The 21,594-nt window shown below is 33.6% G+C and overlaps 1 protein-coding gene across 2 annotated transcripts in view; it reads left to right on the forward strand.

Moving 5' to 3' along the window:
• PRKX (protein kinase cAMP-dependent X-linked catalytic subunit) overlaps positions 1-21,594 on the forward strand; it is a 125,749-nt gene that overhangs the window by 46,630 nt on the left and 57,525 nt on the right. For both annotated transcript variants that reach the window (XM_074300202.1, XM_074300204.1), the window contains exon 2: positions 10,416-10,584. In XM_074300202.1, coding sequence (XP_074156303.1) covers positions 10,416-10,584 — 169 coding nt within the window. The remainder of the gene's footprint in view (positions 1-10,415; positions 10,585-21,594) is intronic.

The raw sequence follows: 21,594 nt of genomic DNA on the forward strand, positions 1-21,594 counted from the left end.
TCTTGCAGAACAATAATATTCCATAACATTCATATACCACAATTTATTCAGCCATTCTCCAATTGATGGACATCCATTCATTTTCCAGTTTCTAGCCACTACAAAAAGGGCTGCCACAAACATTTTGGCACATACAGGCCCCTTCCCCTCCTTTAGTATTTCCTTGGGATATAAGCCCAGTAGTAGCACTGCTGGATCAAAGGGTATGCACAGTTTGATAACTTTTTGAGCATAGTTCCAAATTATTCTCCAGAATGGTTGGATTCATTCACAACTCCACCAACCAATGCATCAGTGTCCCAGTTTTCCTGCATCTCCTCCAACATTTGTAATTATCTTTTCCTGTCATCTTAGTCAATCTGACAGGTGTGTAGTGGTATCTCAGAGTTGTCTTAATTTGCATTTCTCTGATTAATAGTGATTTGGAACATTTTTTCATATGAGTAGAAATAGTTTCAATTTCATCATCTCAAAATTGTTCATATCCTTTGACCATTTATCAATTGGAGAATGACTTGATTTCTTATTAATTAGAGTCAGTTCTCTATATATTTTGGAAATGAGGCCTTTATCAGAACCTTTAACTATAAAAATGTTTTCCCAGTTTATTGCTTCCCTTATAATCTTGTCTGCATTAGTTTTGTTTGTACAAAAGCTTTTTAACTTGATATCAAAATTTCTATTTTGTGATCAATAATGATCTCTAGTTCTTTGGTCACAAATTCCTTCCTTCTCTAAAAGTCTGAGAGGTAAACTATCCTATATTCCTCTAATTTATTTATAATCTTGTTCTTTATGCCTAAATCATGAACCCATTTTGATCTTATCTTGGTATATGATGTTAAGTATGGGTCTATGCCTTTTCTAGGCTTTTCTAAAATCAGCTTGTTTATTATTTTTTATAGAACAGTAATATTTCATTACCTTCATATACCACAGGTTGTTCAGCCATTCCCCAATTGATAGGCATCTATTTCCAATTCTTTGCCACCTCAAAAAGAACTGCTACAAACAATGTGAATCCTTTTCTCTCCTTAATGATCTCGTTGGGATACAGACCCAGGAATGGCACTGCTGGATCAAAGGCTATATTCACAGGTTGATAGCCCTTTGGGCATAGTTCCATATTGTTCTCCAGAATGGTTGGATCCATTTCTAAATCTTAAAGCTACACTGTAGTTAAAAATGCTAAGTTGTAATTATTAGTTGAAGACCATGGGACTTGGAATCAGTAAACACATGATTAACTCTTGTTTCTGATACTTAGATTTTGGGTTTAACTCCCTTAACTTTCTTGAATCCCAATTTCTTCATTTGTTAAATAATTTGAATCCTATTTACACCCATCTCTTTTAAATGTTTTATCTCTATTTAACTACCCATCTCAGAGGGTGTTATGTAAATATGAGTCAGTGTTACCCATTTGTGTTTATACAAAGGAAGGCAACAGGTATGTATACATAAAAATTAAATTGGTGTCTCAGGTATAACAGGTTTGTAGGAATGTGTCTACCTTCTGTCTTAAAAGAGAGAAAGAGGTCTTCTCTAGCAGAATGAAAGACCAAGAACACAAATCGCCTGAGGTAAAGAAGCAAAGAGTTATTTTTCCTTCCTTCTTTCCCCACATATCCTTATAGTAGTTAATATAATCAGATCTATGTGAGGCCACATGAATTTTAAAATTTTATAATATTAGTATAATATAGCTTTTTAGATTTGGGAAATTTAGGTTTTGGGAAATGAAAGCAAATTAAATTAAAAAAACTAATAAATTTAGGGTTTGGAAGATGAGTGCAATCTTCTTGCCACATATGACCTTAGATAATACTCTTAATTTCTCTGGCTCTATTAAGATGCTTCTAGATCTAGTTTTATTAATTTGAAAATTCATTTCTTTGTAGACCTAATGCTAATTATTGATCATCTTTTTGATGAAGTCAATGAAACTATTTACTAGAATATTCTTGAACTGTGGGAATATTGATTCTGACTATAGGTTTATGTCATAGATACTGGCTGTCTGCTTCATTTTCAGTAGTTTAATGAACTCTTTTCACTAACAATACTTACAAAGAGGTAATAATGGACTTGTCCAGAGTAACCAGTTAATCCACAAACATTTTTAACTGTAGGTTTTGTGGAAAGCACTCCTCTGGCCACCTGGAATTCAAAGACAATTCCTTGATTTCATTGGTATGTGGGGAAAAGGACTGAAAATAAAAAAAAAAATGTTGAATGTCTGGGGCCTAAAGAGATTGAGAGAAATCCAAGCACAAGAGTCAGTAAGTTGGAAGGTGGAAAAATGGTTCAGAAACTGAGGTAAAGAAAAGAAAGTCTTCTCAATTTATGTGTGTGTTTTGTACAATTTGTTTTCCAACAGCAGGTGGATGTAGACATGAAGAAGCTTTTCTTTTTCTCGAAAGTGTGATTCTCCTTCCTCTTTACACAGTTTACTTGAATTTATTCATACAGTATACTTGCAGCCTTAGTTACCTTTTTGCCTGGATTAATGCAGTAATCTCTTAATTGGTCTTCTTGTCTCAAGGAATAGGAAAGCCAACTGAGACTAAATATTTTTCAGATGTTCTTTCATAGAAAATCCCTATACAGATAATCAAGAGTTTATAATGCATATTTAATTATGAGACTTTGTTTCAAGATGATTAAATCCACTGAAGGGTACTTTTTAAATTTAGGAGATTATTTTTGCTTTTTACATACTTGCTTCAAGCAATAAATAGCTTGACACATTCTTTGGTGTTCAAAATATGTATTTTAAAAATCCAAATAGAATATTTTCTATCATTTTTAGCACAGATTATGTGGCAGTTATTATTGAGCCAATTTGCTATTATCTGTCATCTCTTTTCCTCCCCTTATACTCACTTTAAATAATAATATCTCTTTGAATTGAAACAAAGACTAATGAAATGAAGAAGTTTCAATTTGAACATTGGCAAGTCTGATTATCACCTACATTCTACAATCCAAGAAGCAACGGTGGTTTATAAGAAAAACAAGGGAAACATAGGCCATTGTCTTTTTTGTGTCAAGTTCAGTGTTTCTGAATTCAGAACTCAGCTCTTTTTTAATCATCTCAGTTCACATTACTTTCCTGCTTCTTTGGCCACCTCTGGTACTTGTCTTATAGATGATGTGTTAGACATAGCACATTTTTAGTGGCCACATGTAATCATCAATTCTAGAACTGGAATGGACTTCAGAGCTCATCCAATTCAGTTCCCTCATTTTACAGATGAGGAAACTGAAGCTCATCCTAGTTAAATGCTTTGTCCAGGGTTATACAGGTACTAAGTAGTATAGCCAAAATTTCTGGACTGAATCTAAATCAGATTACAAGGAGACAGTTATCATATTTTGTTGCTTCACCTTACTTAGATATCTTTGGAGACTATTGAACAAGTAAGATAAATGTGAAGAAGTTAAATTCAAGTTTTTATTAGCCATTGACAAATGAGCAATGGGGTGGAATGTCAGTTGATAAAAATGGAGTCACAAGCTGTTGTATTCCATACTTACACATTGTCTGTCATCTCATCTAAGGCCCTTGAGAGCAAAGCTTTTTGTGGAATAGCTCATATTTGTATATTATTTTTTGGTTTAAGACACAAAACCCTGTTCTCTCCTCCTCCCTCCTTTTCATTGTCCTCTCTCTCTTGCCAGTAGTTATCAGTTCTTTGATTTGAGTGCTAATTTTGAAGAGAAAGGAGCTGTTGGTTTTTACTTAGGTAAATGTGCTGCTCAACAGCTTAATGGTTTCTCTAAGTCTTTTTATCTTTTGCCTGCAAGATTTATTGTTAGCATTTATGTGGTCAGGAACAGTCCACAGACCAAAAAAAAAATGTTAGCAAATTGAGTGACATAGCCCCAACCATAGTCATACCTTGGTAGCTAAGATTCTTAAGACATTGTTGCCAAAAAGACAGCTTTGAAATACAGAGGTCACTGGGTAGGTCATCATAAGGGTGTTAGGAACAGTTTGGCACTGGAGCCCTAGTTGTTTCTGTAAACAAAATTTCCTTTTTTATCCCTAGTGGCTAACACTTCCATATGGAATTTTCAGCAGGGATATAATGAGTAGTAATCATTTGCCACCCCCTGACTATAAGGTTATTTTCATCTCAATGATCATGTTTTATTATCTTGTCTCAAAAAAAAAAAATCCACTAGTAGAAGTCTGGGCAGTCTACAAAACCTCTTTTATTCTCTTTTCTTTAAACTTCACAGTTAACTCATTTTGCTTTTCATAAGTCAGTTTTTAGAGTAGGTATGTATGATGTGACCAAATCTACTTTCAGTATCCCTCCCATCTAACAGCAACTTTATTTCCAAATTTCTTTTCTTGACAAGAATAGTTACAGTCAATAAAAATTAGGCTTATTATTATGATATATTTCACTGTTTAGAAATATAGGATCCACTTAAGTCCCTTCAGAAAAGCCTTATGTTAAAACAATTTGATGTGTGTTTATTTCTTTCCACTATTCTCCAACCTTTCCCTGGAGAGGGGTTCAGGACTGTAATGGAATCTATGTGGGGAGCTTCTAGAAAAAAATTCACTTTTCTGGTTCAAATGACTAACTCCACAACTTACAGAGCTTATATAAAAGGTTAAATGATTTGTCCTTGGTTATACCACCATTAGTTGTAAGAGGCAGTTTTCCTTTGGCAAAGGGAGGTCCTCCATCCTCTAAACCAGTGGTATCAAATTCTGTTCATAAAAACATTCACTTATTTTTATTTATTTTGTTAAATAATTCCCAATACATTTTTTTAGTTCAGCACTTGTCGGTCACATGCTGCCTGCAGATCTCTCTACTGCTTCTTTGCATCCATGTTATTTCAAATATCGTGGGCTGTGCCATATTATTTCAAATGTGTATCAAATTCATATCACATATCATTTATTCACTTGAGGTATTTGAACAGGAAAAGAAAAGCAGGTAGAATCAAATCATTTTAGATTTGGAAAGGACCTCATGGCCTTCTACTTCATCATATATTTGCCTGAACAGAAAATCTCTGTCTAGCAACTCTGATAAGTGTTTAAATGTCCATGCAAGAGGATCCTGCAATCTCCTAAGGCAGGCTATACACTTTATGACAACCTGAATTACACACTTAACCTTTTTCCTTACACTGAACCAAAATTTATATATCTATAACTCCCACCCATCTTTCTATTTCTTTCCATTGAGTTAAAGTAAAAAACAAGTTTTTTTTTTTTGTTTTTTTTTTACAATTTTATTTGAAAATCACTCTCCCAAAGGGGGAAAAAAACCCTACAATTTTTTTTTTTGTCACTTAATATATTTTTGCTTTCCTAGACTAAGTAAATATCCCCAGGTTTTCTTCTATCATGATCCCTACCACCCTTCACTAATCTGCTTACCTTACTCTGAACATGTTTTAGTTTATCATTGTAACTACTTTAGAACTGGCAGAGTAGTCCAGGTAGAGTCTGAGCCGTAAGACTATCATTTCTCTCATTTTGGATACCAAACATGATTGTATTCACTTTTTGGGTTGCTTTTAGTCATACTCTTAACTGATACTGATCTTGAAATATATTAAAGCAAATTTTTTTCCCCTCCAAATTCATCTGTCTACACATACACCCTCTATTCTGTACATTTGTAATTAATTTTTTAAAGCATATATCTCCATTTATCATCTTTATTTCCCCTTATTAGATTTAACTCATCATTTCAGCCTGATGAGCTCTTCAGGTTCTGATTTTCTTGCCTGGCAAATATGTTAATTAAGGAGAGGACTCCCTGAGACACTTTACTAGATATTCAAGTTGGCAGTCTTTGTGTCTATTTGTTTAATCATCTAATCATATTATATCCAATCCTAAGCCCTCTAGTTCATTCCTTGATTTTTTTTTGTGCCATGGACACTTTTTGAAGTCAAAGGAAGCCTATAGACCAGTTTCTCAGAATAATATTTGTAAAGGAATAAAATAAAATTCATAAAAATTATTAAGGAAACCAGAGTAGTGAAAGTTAAGTTGCAATCTTTATTTTTTTCTCATCAAAATTTACAGACCTCCTATAATTTGTTCATTGACCCCTCTTCTTGAGAGCTTCCTATCTTTGTTGGAATATGACTGCCTAACTTAGTTGAATTTTATGTCATAGAAGGCTACAGATTTTTTTCTTTGAATGCTTAAAAACCTGTTCACTCTGGATTTAGGGCATATACTATACTATACTTAGCTTTTCTTAGTTTTAGATTGTGTAGAATTTATTAAGCTTTAATATAACTTATTTGGAATTACATTAGTGAGAAAACCATACACATGGATAAACAAGCATTTTAACAAGTATTGCGATGCGTTTCAGTAGTGTTGCCAACAAAGCTTCATGTATCAAATTCTGATAAAAAGGTTTTCAATGTCAGTAGAAACCAGAGAATAGAGATGCATACCCTTTGGGTGTGTGGAAATGGGGTAGGGGAGTGGAATAAATTTTCTCCTCTTTGCTGCAGACCTACTTGAACTGTTAGTACAAGTAAAGCTATTTTTTTTTTTTTTAAAAAGGAGAAATTTAGGAGGCCCAAGATAGGTGTCATTAAAAGAGGTCTTGTGACTAGGGTGTCTGGCTGAAGCTAAAAGCCTTCTAAAAACAGGATTTGAGCACCTATTTTAATAGCTCTTGGGGACAACCCTCTCATTGTTAGAAAACCTGTACTTCTGGCTGGAGCCAGGGGAATTAAAATGTAATTCCTGGTAGATATACTAATCTTCCATGCTGATTGTCAGGAGAAAACTGTTAAGGTTGGAAAATGCCAACAGGGTTTGATTTCTCTGGTGGTTTGGTAAGACTAAGTATAAAAAAGTAGGGGTAACCCAAAGCTTTAAAGCAGATACACATTCAAAAGCAATTGGACCTATTTCTCCTCCCAGTATAGCAATCAATTTATCAGTTGTGATGTGACAGAAAAAGTATATAGGATTTGGGATCCAGAGACCTGAATTTAAGTTTTTCAGTTCAGCCATAAATTTGACATGTGATCTTTGAATTTGGTTAGAAAAGAGAGATTCAAATCATGGTTGAATAGAGCCTTAATTTTCTTTATTTAAAAAAAAGTTTTAAATGTTTTAAAATGTTTTATTAAACCATGCACAAGTTTCAGATGATATGATGAATAAAAATAAGTCTTGGATATGTGTCAGAAATCACAGAATTTTAGAGTTGAAAGGAACATTAGTGGTTTTTGATAGTCTAGATTTGTAACTATAACGATTTCCAATTGAAGATGCCTCATAATGGAAGACTCACTCTAAAAACAATAAAAATAATTTTAAAAGTGACTAGGCCTGGGTGGTTCCAAACCAGAAAAGAGACATTCCCTGCTGTTTACCAGAAGGTTACATTTTACTAGGAGTATGTTCACAGTAACTAGGGGTCAATCATGGAAGGCTTATTGAAAGAATTGGCACTTGAGCTGAGCCTTTAAGGAAACTTAGGCTTCTGAGAGGCAAATGGGAAGAATGGAAGAGGCAAGAGGTACTGTGTAGAGGCATGGTAGTAGGGACTAGAATGCCCTAGTCTAAGGTAGAAGTTAAACCTGTTTGACTTAGCATAAGTAAAGGGGTTAGATTGTGAAGCCAGATGGTGAAGGGCTTTAAGGACCAAGCAGAGTATGTATTTTATACTGAAAACAACAGAGATCCACTAAAGCTGCTTGAGCAGAATACAGACCTGTGTTTTAGGAACACTAATTTATTCAACAGCTATCTAGAAAAGAAATTGGGGATGGAAGAGAAACTTATTCAAGGAAACTAATCTAGAGGATATCGTGAAGTAGTCTGCAGAAGAGATGATGAAGGCTTGGCCATAGTGATTATGGTATGAATAGAGTGAAGGAGACTGATATAACACATGTGAGAAAGTTTGCAATTTAGTAAATTATTGAATGTGAAGCAAGAAAGGGAATGAAGAGTCAAGTTAGCTTCTACATTAAGAGCTTAGATAACTGGAAGAAGTGCAATCCAGAATGAGGAAAGAAGAAAATCAGTTTTTATTTAGGTAGGGGAAGAAATGATAATTTTTTGTGATACATATTGACTTTGAGATGCTTATGGGACATGTAAGTGATGATGTTAGGCAGATAGAGATGTGGAATCATTAATTTAGATTTGGAAGGAACTGAGAAATCTTCTAATACAATACTTTCATTTTATAAATGAATATACATATATATGTGTGTGTGTGTATATATATATATATATATATTTTTTTTTTTTTTTTTTTTTTTTTCTGAGTCACTTGAGGTTAAGTTACTTGCTCAGGGTCACACAGCTAGGAATATTATTATAAGTGTCTGAGACCACATTTGAACTCAGGTCCTCCTGACTTAAGGGCTGGTGCTCTATTCACTGCACCACCTAGCTGCCCCAATGAATATACTTTTATAAGTGAAGATAACACATTGGATCCAGTGGGGTAAAGTGATTTAAACACGGATGTAGAAATAATAAGTCTCATGATTCCAAGTTGAGTTTGTTTTCCAGTGCACCATCCTGAACTCTGGAGGCAGATGAGGGCTAGATATGTAAATAGAAGTCATTTTTATGGAAATGTCTTTTGTATTGATGGGAACTGAAGAAGTTATTCAGAGAGTATAGATTGAAGAGAGAAGAACTAAGGTATAACCACACATAGGAGCCATGACATGCATAATCAACCTGAGGAGTTTAAGAAGTGTTGACAACTGGAAGAGATTTATGAGATAACAGTGTTTTGAAGATCCAGGCTAGATAGAATGTCCAGTAACAGCAGGTGATTAACAGTGTGGAAATGTCAAAAAGGGTTAAGATGAGAGATCATTGCATTTAGTAAGAAAGAGTTGAGTAGTGATAGTAGAATCTGTATTTTAAAAACTTGTGAAGGAAATAGAAGATAAGAGAATAGGCCATGATTTTGGATAGCTTTTCTGGAAAATTATATCCTCTTAGCTCAAAATTCTATTTTTGGATAGTATTATTTGTTACAAAGCTTTTTCTTAATTCAAAATTAAATTTGCTTCTTTACAATTTAGACACATTTGCTGCTCTACCTCTTGGGGACAAGCAAAACAGGTTTAATATTTCTTTCATATGAAAGCCCTGCAAATACTTCAAGACAGCTATCGTATTCAACTTCCTTTTCCCTTTTCTCCCTTTGCCACCCCATTCTTATTTTCTCCATATATTAAGACCCTTCACATCTTGTCTCTTGTCATTCCTCCGTTTAAGTATCTCTAGATTATCATTAACTTTTCTCAAGCAGTAGCAATCATAATTAGACACTTCAGATGTTATCTGACTAGGGTGGAGTAAAAATGAATTATTAATCTTTTTTTGGAAGTTAATGTCTCTTTAGCGAAATTAAAAATCTCTTTACGTTTTGGTTGTTAATTGTTGTTGTTGCTATGACACAATAGTGATGTTGCAAGTCCACTGAAATGACAGAAATCTTTTTCAATCTAGTTTAATTATTCCTGTATTGACTTTGTCAAGACAATTGTTGAACTCAGATGTAAGACTTAACATTTTTCCTTATTAAGATTCTTTTGAATATATTCAGCCTAGCTTTCTTTTGTGGATTCTGTCATTTCCATGTTAGTAGTCCTTCACATGTTTGTATCTTCAGAAAAATTGCGTCACCTTGCCATCTTTGTCTTCATCAGAGTTATTTATAAAAATAATAAAAAATACTAAGATAAGGATATATCCTTAAACACTCTTTCTAGATATCTTTTCCCCAGTTGAAATGGAGTATTAACGGCTACTCTTGGAATTTAGCCAATCAATATTGAATATATCTGTGGTAGACAGGGCCTTGGATTCAGGAAGACTTAGATTGAAATCTTGCCTTAGACATTTACTAACTGTACAACCTAGAAGAAATCATGTAAACTTCTGTTAGTTTTCTCATCTGCAAAATGAAAGGGTTGGACTTGATGACCTTAAAGAATCCCTTCTTGTTTTAAATCATTGATGCTACGCTATCATTTAACGCACATCTTTTCCACATAAATTTCACTGTATATTTAGTAGGACTTTTGTTACTATGTCTCTTTGTGTTTTTTTTTTTTTAAGTTTTGGAAAATAATGAGTGTTTATGGGGGACTATTGCACCTTTAAGTAATTTTTATACTGTCATGATCAGTTTGCAAAATGGGTGCCCCACAAAAAGCACTTTACTACATTTCTTTTGAAGATTTCAGGTGAACACCAATAAGAATATCCCCTCACTTTCTCCTTAAACTTAACTTTTTAAAAAGTGGACTCTACATTTACGATGGTAACAATGATAGAATTCTTAATTAGATTTCATCAGCATACTTTTATTGAATGTGAAAAATTTTGCTGATTTTAGTTATCATTATTCTTCAATTTATAGGCACAGGTACCTTTGGACGAGTTCATCTAGTGAAGGAAAGAACAGCCAAACATTATTTTGCATTGAAGGTGATGAGCATTCCAGATGTCATTCGGCTAAAGCAAGAGCAGCATGTGCACAATGAAAAGTCAGTTTTGAAAGAAGTCAACCATCCATTTCTCATCAGATTGTAAGTCTTTTTTTCCTTTTTCTCTCTCTCTCTGTGTGTGTGTGTGTGTGTGTGTGTGTAAGAATTTACTTGTTAATTAACTGAATTCCACAATAAATGTAAAACGATTTGTCGTGTACACATGAATCATGATTATTTACCCTAATAATATTGAAATAAAATCAACTCCTAGTTATTGGAGTTGGTTAGACCCTAAACACTGACTGCTTGTTGCAAGCACTTGGCACCATAATTCTCTTTTTAGAGAGAGAATTTACCTCCTATATCTATATTTAATTAAAATTATAGGATGTTCAAATTAACAAGAAAGGACCTTACCAATTATCTAGTTCATTCCCTTTATCATACATATAACATGACTTGCTCAAGGTCACATGGTAATTTAATAGAAAGGCAGCCATTCTGACTCCTGGTCTAATTCTTACCATACTACTCAATGACCACAGCAAAGGAATCACATGCACTTTATAGCTATATTCTTTTTAGTCTGTTTGGTCATGACTTGACTTGTTGATGTGAGCCTCTGGACAATCTGGAATATTGGTTATCTGTATTAATGCTTGCTTACTGTGGCACCGATAATCAAGAGTTAATGTGGCTATATAGTACCTTTCTTTCAAGTAGTTATATAGTGCATGTTTGTTAGGTATGTAAATGTAGGTGGAATCCCCATTTTGAGTCATGGAAACTAGAGCAGTGAGTGCTTGAGGGAATTGCTCAAACTCACTCATCAGTTTCAGGATTCCCTTTAGACCATTGCTCTGAAGCATGTATGGGTAACAAATTATTGTGTCAAAAATTTCCATCAGAAATTATAGATTCACATTTTATGGTATAACGGAAAATAACTATTTTGGGGAAGATCTGTTTCATACTAGTTAGCTATATTTTTAAACCATCTGAATATAATGTATTCTTAAGCTCTCTGTATGACATTTCCATTTACTAATACTTTTGTTTTAGATTATCCATGTGATATTTAGAAGTTTGCTGTATTTGGTAGTACAACTCTGAAAAAGTGCTGTGTTTAAGAAAAATTGTTTTGCAGATAAGTGATTTGGAACTTGGAATGCATTTTCACTCAGAAACACACAAACACAATAGGGAATAATGATGGTCTCCAGACTAGTCTACAAAATCTTATTTAACCCATAATATAGCTAAATTTCTGGTATATTAGTAACCAAAAAAAAAAAAAAAGAGAGAGAGAGAATAATGTTTTGCAATGCTAGTAATTAAATTAAAGAGAAAAAAAATTTGAATTTAAATAAGATTAAAAAAAACTTGTCCACTGGCACTGTAGGAAATGCAAATTTAATTAGAAGAGGAAACAATAGATTAAGTCTTTTGTAGAAATTTTGTAATGGGCTTTAATGGACACTGTCAGGAGTCTTAGAGATTGATGGAACTGAATGAATTTTATATTTGATTCTGCTTAAAAATGTATTTTTTTTCTTGATATTGCCATGCTGCTATATTCAATCTCTATTTAGAGGCTTTGTTTAGTTATTAATTTTGCTAATGGAATAAATAAGACAAAACAAGAGCTTTTTTGTTTTTAATTTTTAAAAAGTAAATCTTCCCCTCACCCCAAATTTAGGAGACTACAAGTTGAAAAAGAAAAAGACCAAGAATGGAGTAAAAAATATTTGTGCGATGCATTTGTGGGGTGGGAATAGAGTTTACTAGATTCTAAATCATGAATTATGGAGAGAAAATGTCATGCAGTGCTGCATGGAGGAGAAAGGGAAGACGGATTGGCATACCAGCAGGATATGTAAGCTTGAGTCCTCAAAGGAGTAAAAGAAGAGGGATATATTTTACAATTGCCTTTTAAGATCATAGATGTACAGCTGGAAGATATCTGTCCCATTTTACAGATAGTGAAACTGAGGTCTAGCAAGGATAACTGAGTGACCTACCCAAAGTCATATTGTTGGGAAATTATTTAAACCCAGGTCCTTTTGCTTCAGAGTTCTTTGTATGGTATCATACTCTCCTATTATATTGTTTTACAAAGCATGTGCTTATATTTGTGAAAGTGACTACTTATGTTTTGGGGCAATGAAATTATTTGTTTGGTAGCATATTTTTGAAAGTAATGTTGATTTATTTTTATATGTGCTGTTTTATATGTAGCTTGGACTAATTAAATTTTCAAGTCAACTGATAAGTGTGGAAGAACACCAGGAAATTTTGTGTCAGGTAGAGACTATGTAAAAGACTAATGTGTTTAGTTTCCATCTTCTGTAAAAGAATTTCTAACACTATTAGCAGACTGACTAAGCTTTTCTACTTTGAGAAAAATCTAAGGGGAGCTTATGTTGGAAAGTGAGGGGGAAAAATGTGTTGGGAAGTATCCAAGGCAATCTTAGCATTTGTCAAAAGAAAATATTTAAATACTGAAGGCAAAAATAGTTTTTTTTAAAGTGATGAATAATCTATTAATTTCCCTTTACTGATTTTGATGAGCATACATTTATAAAAGCAAGCATTTTATTCTGTCATTCACAACAGAAATGGAATGGTTGGCATTTAATTAAAAAATATTCTTTAGTATTTGTCATTAGAATACATCAGAATAGTTTAAAGAATTACAATGAAATATGATTTTCTGAGTAAGCTTTATAAAATACATTTTGTATATTGATGAAATTACTGAAAGTAGCCAAGTTTGATATAACATAATTTTTAAAAATTGAGTTTTATTGATAAATTGAAAAAACCCATTCCCCCAATCCCCATTCACCTAGTTTCATTAACTTTTGTAGGTATGGAAAATAGTTAAGTCAAAATAAAACAAAATAAAAAGCAAAGACAAATTAATAAAAAAAACCTGACAATATTTCTCTTGGTATAACTATCATTCTATATTATATCATAGTTTCTACCTGTCCAGTATTAGGAAGGAATTGTATTTCCTTTTCTTTTCTGGAGTTATCATTGGCCATAATACTTACACACTATTCATATTAGTGTTCTTTTTGCATAAATTACCATAGTTGCTATGTATATTGTTTCCTGGTTTTATTTTGTGTCAGTCCTACACACCTGAATCATGGTTCAATGTCATCAGTTGCCTTTTGAACATTTCAAAAGAGATGTCAAAAATATGACCAAAACAGAGTTTTTTATCTTTTCCCCAAAACTTTCTCTCTTCCAAACTTTTACATTAATGTTGAAGGTACCACTCTTCTTTCACTTTCAGGTTGTTAAACTCAGCCTTATCCTTGAGTCTTAATCTTTCTGTACCTCTCATATCCATCCACTCAATTGCCAAATTTTGCCATCTCTTCCTCCACATCATTTCTCCTATTCAACCCTATTTCTTTCATTTTATTTCAGGCCCTCATTACCTGTCACCTTGATTATTATCTCCTGAGTGTTCTCCCAAACTAAAGTTTCTTTCCATTCCATTCTGTCCTTCACGCTGCCAAAATAATTTTCTTTCAATGCAGATCTGACTATGTAACTCCCCCACTTAAGTCAACTTCAGTGGTTTCCTGTTTCCTATACCTTTTGAAGTCCTTTAGAATCTGCCAGCTTTATAGAACATTATTCTCTCACCTACCCTCCCAGAGTTTGGTGATCTTGCCAAATAGAGCATGCTCTATCTCATATTTCCGTGTACTGGCCAACTCTCCATACCTGGAATGTACTCCCTCTTCATCTCTGCTTAGTAGAATTCTTCTTTTCCTTGAAGACAAATGAAGCCTTTCTTTATCCCCCCAACTGTTAGTGCCCTCTCCCCTAAGTTACCTTGTATTTAACTATTTAATACTTGAAACACCATATACTTGAATATAAACTCATTAAGAGCAGAGGTTATTGAATGTTTTTATTTGTATTGGCATGCACATAGTAATCAAGAAATGCTTGTTGATTGCATCAATTCATGTTTTTCCCTCTTGTTTTTTCTATTTCCTATGCTAGTTCCTTTCCATACAATGGTATTTTTTTCTCTTATATTATAATTAATTTAGTCACTCCCTAAATGATGGGAATCCACTATTCCTGGTTTTTTTTTTTAATTTATAAAAATTTATTTTACTATTACAAAAATGCTCTTATTATTTTCTTTTTTAAAAATATTTTTAATGGACATTGCTTTATGAATCATGTTGGAAGAAAAAAATCAGAACAAAAGGGGAAAAAAAAACATGGGAGAGAAAAAACAAACAGAAAAAAGAAGTGAACATAGCATGTGTTTATTTACATTCAGTCTCCATAGTTCTTTTTCTGGATGCAAATCGTATTTTCTGTCCAAATTTGGACACTTTGCTTTGGATCACTGTATCATGGAGAAGAACCAAGATTTTCTTAATTTATCATCCCACATTCTTGCTCTTATTGTGTACAATGTATACCTGGTTCTGTTTGTTTTGCTCAGCATTAGTTTGTATAAATCTTTCCAGACTTTGGTATGAATATTTTCATATCCATAGAATTATGTCTTGGATCTTCTTGAGGTTTATATTCAGAAGTTTGGGATTTTTTGAGTAACTAATTGACTTTTTTTTTCATATAAATTGTTTCTAGAATGTGGGACCAATTCACAACTCCATCAAGAGTGTGTTAACATGTCTGTTTTTCAATAAACTCTTCAACATTGACTATCTTTTGACATTTTTGCCAATTTTATGGACATCAGCTGGAACCTCATTTGTTTTATTTAGCATTTTTCTTATTAGTGATTTCAAACAGCCTTACATGTGATTGTTGTTTTGCAATTCTTTTGAAAATATCATTTCCTTTGACCACTTCTCTATTGGGGAATGACTGGCTTTTGGTAATTTTTAGGGACTTGGTACAAATATCTATCTTGGTAAATAGCCTATTATCAGAGATGATAAAAATATTTCCCCCCCGGGTAGTTTTTCTTCTTATTCTACTTATATTGATATTCTATATAAAAGCTTTTAATTTGATTCCTTTTTCCTTTCTTTCTGAATGAAAGATGATCGATGTAGTTCTTACCCTTCATCTATCCTACCCTTTTCACAGAGAAAGAGTTTTGAGAACTAAAATCTGGAAGTTGAGACTGAATTTACAAAGATAATTGATGTCTTCAAATTCTCCTTATACAAGGAAAAAAAATACTTATCTTTGTACCTCTTTGGGAGAGAGGCTAGAATTCTGTGATATATCTGTTATATGCACATTTTATCTAAATAGAATGTTAGCTAGCATCAGGAAGGATAATAGCATAAGAGAAGTTCCAGTGTTTTTTTCAGGAACATTGATGAGGCTTTATCTGTTTTAAAGATATGAAGTAGCTTATCAGATCTCTATTTAAAAAAATATCTTAACATGTTTTATTGGGTTTAGGTTTCACTCTGTACTCAATTCTAAATATTTCTGTGTAGCAGTCAGGTGTATTGAGATGTATAAAGCCCTTTGAGTGGAAGAAAGGTTATATGTTTTCTTGAATCATTGAATCAAAGCAGCATGACTTAAACTAAAAAGGAACTGTAGTTCCCCACCCTCATTTTATAAATGAAGAAATCTAGAAAGATTGTGACACACTTCAGAATCACGCCATATTAATGGGAAGAATTGATATTTGAACCAAGTACTCTGATTTCAAGATTTATCACAGTAATATTTAAAGATGAAAATATTTTTCCCCTCAATATTTAATTGGCAAGCTAATGTGAGAGCTAGGATAGGATGAGAGGATGGTGAATACAGGGAAAAATATAAGTGATGTAAAAATCAATTTAGAAAAACTCAAGACTGGGGCAGCAAGGTGGCGCAGTGGCTAGATCACCAGCCCTGAAGTCAGGAAGATTTGAGTTCAAATATGATCTCAGACTTAACACTTTCTAGCTGTGTGACTCTGGGCAAGTCACTTAACTCCAATTGCGTCAGCAAAAAAAAAAAAAAGATAATGAATAGTTTTTAAAATTAAATATTTTCATTTAATTGAATATTCGACTTATAATTGAATATCATAAAAGTTTCCTATATAGGATGTGTGTTAACAGATCAGCTTCTGTCTGATAATAATGGTGCTTCTTGGATGCCTTAATTTTAGAAGAATATTTTTTAGAATACTATGTGACATATTGTAATAATTACTTAAGAAATGGTCTTCTATGGGCCTACATGAATTTATAAAAATGAAAATATTAGTTGGACATAAATTTATTGATGTTTGCCAGTGTTCACATGAAAAATCCAAATGAAAGATGTTAATTATTACAAGTTGTTTTGTCATAGAAATATAGTACTTCACTCTGTTATGTGTCAGTATTCAAATTTAGAAAATTATATTACAAGTTTTGTTTTTACATAAAGACATCTTTCTAAGTGAAAACCAGTATATTTTTAAAATCTGTCACCCCACCCTTCCTAAAGCATATGCATCTGTTGGATTTTGTTGTGGTTTGTTTTTCTCTTCCCCTTCTCTGGTCTCTCTTCCTGTCTCTGAACTTAGGCTTAAAAGTGTCTCAAAGGTTCTACTCCTGCAGAAGTTCACTGGCCTCCTCTAATTTCTCTTGTCACTTAATAACTTGCCAAATTTTGATTAGAATTTCCATTTTGTTATTTGCTATGTTGTACTATTATAGACCTTTAAAAAAAACTGTTCTGTGAAATGATGAAATTGTTTCACAGGACATCAAGGATTGGGAGTAAGGAAGAAGAAAAGTCAGCTGCACTTGGCAGAAGGTCTAGGGAGAGCATCTTGATATGGGCTCTAGCTATATTTGGTATTCTTTTTAAGCAAAAAGAATTCTGCAAGGCATAAAATTTTCTAACCCTTTCCTAGAATGTCATCATTTTGGGAGGAAAACCATTTCTTATTCTGTTTTTCATTTTTTTCTAGGCTGAAATCCACTTCTATTTCTGATTTGATTGACATATAACCAACTCTAGAAGGAAGTAGTGCTAAAAATTTGTTTCTTAGATCTTGGTCTGGGAAATATGAAGATTTGGTATTATTATCAAGTAACTTAATTCTCCTATAAAAGTATGGATACTTTGGAGATCTGTGGGAAGAGAGCACTTTTTGTTGCTTATGGGAGATAGGGAGGAAAATTCTTCCAACTCCATTTTGATTTTTATTATCATTTTGTGTTCTTGTAGAGAACTTCTTGCCTCAAGGGCATCTTACTTTCTTTATTAACATTTTTTAAGTGGCAGATATTATGACTTAGGTTTTAATTTAATAATCACTTAAAGCTACAATTAAATGAGATTAGAAATGTATCTTTATTGGCCTTTATTATATCTTGCCATATGAATGATGATTTTCCTAATAGTAAAAAAGTCAGGCAACTGAAGTGACTTGCTACTTAACTACTTTAGGCAGATGGTTTAAACATGATCTTTGTTGGAGCAAAAATACTTTTATTGACTGCCTTGCATTTCAAACGCCCACATATCAGGTGTCTTTGTTTCCAGGCAAAGAAAGATAATGCTTTTATCAGTAAATAAAAATCTCCCTACAAACCTAAAATAGCATTTGAGTTCTGGGTTTTTGACAGATGATGAGATATGGGAGTAAAGATTGTCCTTTTACAGCTATATCTAAACTCTCATCTGTGTCATTGCTTGTTGCTATTTCGGCAAAGAATCCCAGAAGCCTTTTTTCTCCTCAGCAGTTCTAGTAGGTGACTTGATTGCTTTATTTGATTATGAAAAAAGGTGGGTAAAGAGAATTAGTTTGCTGCAAATTGTTACTAAATAAAATTTAGGTCTCTAGACCTAAATAATGATGAGATTAAACAATTTTAGATCTCATATCAATACTACTTTGAAGGCTTAACAGTCTATATGCAAACAAAACAGTTTTTTCCCCTTTGTTTTATGTCTTGATTCCCATAATACCTGAGCTTTTTGCCATTTTCTCTAGGGGGTTATCACCTTGTAGACCAAAATGATTAATTTAGCACCATTCTGACTCTCTACAAGAGTGAAATCTAGAATTACTTGATTTAATCTATAAATACCATGAATATATGTGTGTGTGTATTATATATATATATATATATATATATATATATATATACACACATCCCAAAACTATAAAGTGATTGTGTCCTGCTAAATTTTTGGCTAAAGGACTAGAATTTAAGAATACCTCAAAGGAGTAAGCTGTGTCAATTAGCATAGCTCTTTTTTTTTTTTTTTTTTTTAATCATAAGGCAAAGGAATTAGAAATAAAATGAGAATTTTTGGTTATATTTCATATGTCTGATCTTTCCAATGTTTTGTTTTGTTTTACTTTTAAAATGGACTTCCTTTATGAATTCTGATAATAAGGCTCAGAGGAGACTCATTTATCTCCATATATTTGAATGGAAGCAAATTTATTCTTGTTTAGTTCTTAAACATTGTTCACTCATCTTTACCTCTTTATATTTCTATTTCCTTGTGTTTGAACTCCAAAGTTTCTCTGCATCTCTGATATTTTCATGAGAAATGCTTGGAAGTCCTGATCTAATTCATTAAAAAAAATCCATCCCCTATGACTTTTTACTTAATTTTTACTGGGTAATTTTTTTTTTTAATTTTTACTATAAGTTCATAGTGTTTGTCTTCTGGAATATTATATTCAAAATTCTTCCTCTCCCCCCACCCCCCATTATGATGGTGGCTGCTAAATCAAGGCTGAAAGGCTGATTTTGATGCTTTGGTATTTGAATTCTTTCTTTCTATTTCGTGTAGTATTTTTTCTTTCACTTGGAAGTTCCGAATTTTGCTTATGATATTCTTGCAAATTTTTATTTTGGGTATCCTTTCTACTTTGTTCTGTGACCAATTTTTTTTTTTTTTTAAGATTTTTTTGGGGGGCCAGCTAGGTGGCTCAGTGGATAGAGCATCAGGCCTGAAGTCAGGAGGATCTGAGTTCAAATCTGGTCTCAGATACTTAACACTTCCTGTTTAAGTTCTCAGCCCAAACTCCTGAGTGATGCAGGTCTTATGTAACCAGTGATGCCTGGTCACCTGAATGGCCAGAATAAGGATGTTGGAAGACATCATTTATTATAAGCCCAGCAAGCCTTTTTATATCCTCAGTATATGCCTTTATTTCCTATAGCTTAGTGTAAGTACATCTAACCTATAGCAGTATATGATTTCCTATATCGTGATCTTCAGGTAGCTACACATAAGTACAAAGTGAGCATTCCTTTCCTAATAAGGTATGTGGGTATTGTTCTCTCATCCCAGGCCTGGCATGCCTCTCCCAGAACTGCCACGTTGCTTTTCGAGTGAAACCCCTTCCTCCCAGTGCCATCTTTTTCACTCTTACAAGGCTACCTCAGTTTCCTGAGCTGCACCTCGTGTGATGTCCAAGGTTGGGGGTGGGGTGGGGTTTGGCAAGTCCTCTACAACTTCCTAGCTATGAGACCCTAGGCATGTCACTTAACCCCAACTGCCTCAGGGGGGAGGGAAAGATTTTTAAATTTTTTTTTTTTTTTTGAAATATGTTAAGACCTTTTTTGATCATGCTATCCAGATTGCCTAATGATTGAATTTTTTTTTCCTAAGTTGTTTTTGATATGGTATATTAAATTTTCTTTGCTTCCCTCTAACTGCCATTTGATTTTGTTTTTAATATTTCTTATTGCCTCATTGAGTCATTGGTTCTATTTGGTCCATTCAGATTTTCAGAGAGTTTATTGCTTAAAGATTTTGTACCTGTTAATTCCTTTTTTAATTCTTTTCTTTATAATACACATTTCTTTTTCTTTTAAATTTTTGCTTCATTTCTTCCAAGGATTTTAGTAGCCTTGTGCTCAAGCTTTTTTTCTCTGAGGCATTGCATGAAGATGTTTTGTAATCTTTATTTTCTGGATTTTTTTGAGCTTCCCTGCCACCATAATGGCTCTTTATGTTGAGGTTCTTTTTTTGTTTGTTTACTCATTCTTCCAGACTAATTCTAAACTTTGGACTTAATGTTGCCTCTAGCTCTGCTATACTTCTGGAGGGCTGGTCCAAGCTGGCCCTATTGCTGTTTTTTTTTTTTTTTTTTTTTGGGGGGGGGAGATAGTGAATATATGTTACTAATTTTTAATAGCTTTTTATTTCTATATGCATATATATTTATAAGATATATGCATGGGTAATTTTACAGCACTGACGATTGCCAAGCCTTTTGTTCCAATTTTTCCCCTCCTTCCCCCCCCCCCCCCATGGCATGTTGACCAATACATGTTACATATGTTAAAGTATAAATTAAATACACTATATGTATACACGTCCAAGTAGTTGTTTTGCTATTCAAAAAGAATCGGACTTTGAAACAGTGTACATTTAGCTTGTGAAGGAAATAAAAAACGCAGGTGGACAAAAATAGGGGGATTGGGAATTCCATGTAGTGGTTCATAGTTGTCTCCCAGAGTTCTTTCGCTGGGTGTAGCTGGTTCAGTTCATTACTGCTCTATTGGAACTGATTTGGTTCATCTCATTGTTGCAGAGGGTCACGTCCATCAGAATTGATCATCATATAGTATTGTTGTTGAAGTAATATATGTTACTTCTGATATCAGAGACAGTGCATCCAAAGTGACCCAGGACAAAGACAGATTGTTGTCCTCCTGGTCTGAGTTTTGAAAGTTCTAAACCTGTGAGGCTGTGCAAGAATAGTTTGTTTCTGGCCTTCATTCCTGTCAGCTAGCTGGAGAATTGAATTATAGGTTCTTTTTTGGTCTGACATTACTGCCCTGAGTATTCTTCTGCAGGCTGCTTAGACTGGAAGTGCCTCCTAGAGGTTCTGAACCATAAAACTGTTGCTTCTGGCTTCCGAATTTCCTGCTTTCTCCATACATAGCCCAGGGCCTCCTACCCAGGAATGCTACTCACCTGTACAGTTCCCCTTCTCAATTTGACCTGGATCTCTGACCCAGAACTGAATAAGCAGTTGGTTACAAAGCTGTGGATTTGTACCTGTGTCCATTGCTGTGCTCTAGTGTGGGTCTAGGACTGGAATCTCTTCTAGCCCAACTGCACAGCTTCTTCCTGGGGACTTGAGAGTCCACACATCAGGCTTTTGACTTGATC

This window comes from Sminthopsis crassicaudata, chromosome 3 (assembly GCF_048593235.1).
Source record: "Sminthopsis crassicaudata isolate SCR6 chromosome 3, ASM4859323v1, whole genome shotgun sequence".
Taxonomy (NCBI): Eukaryota; Metazoa; Chordata; class Mammalia; order Dasyuromorphia; family Dasyuridae; genus Sminthopsis; species Sminthopsis crassicaudata.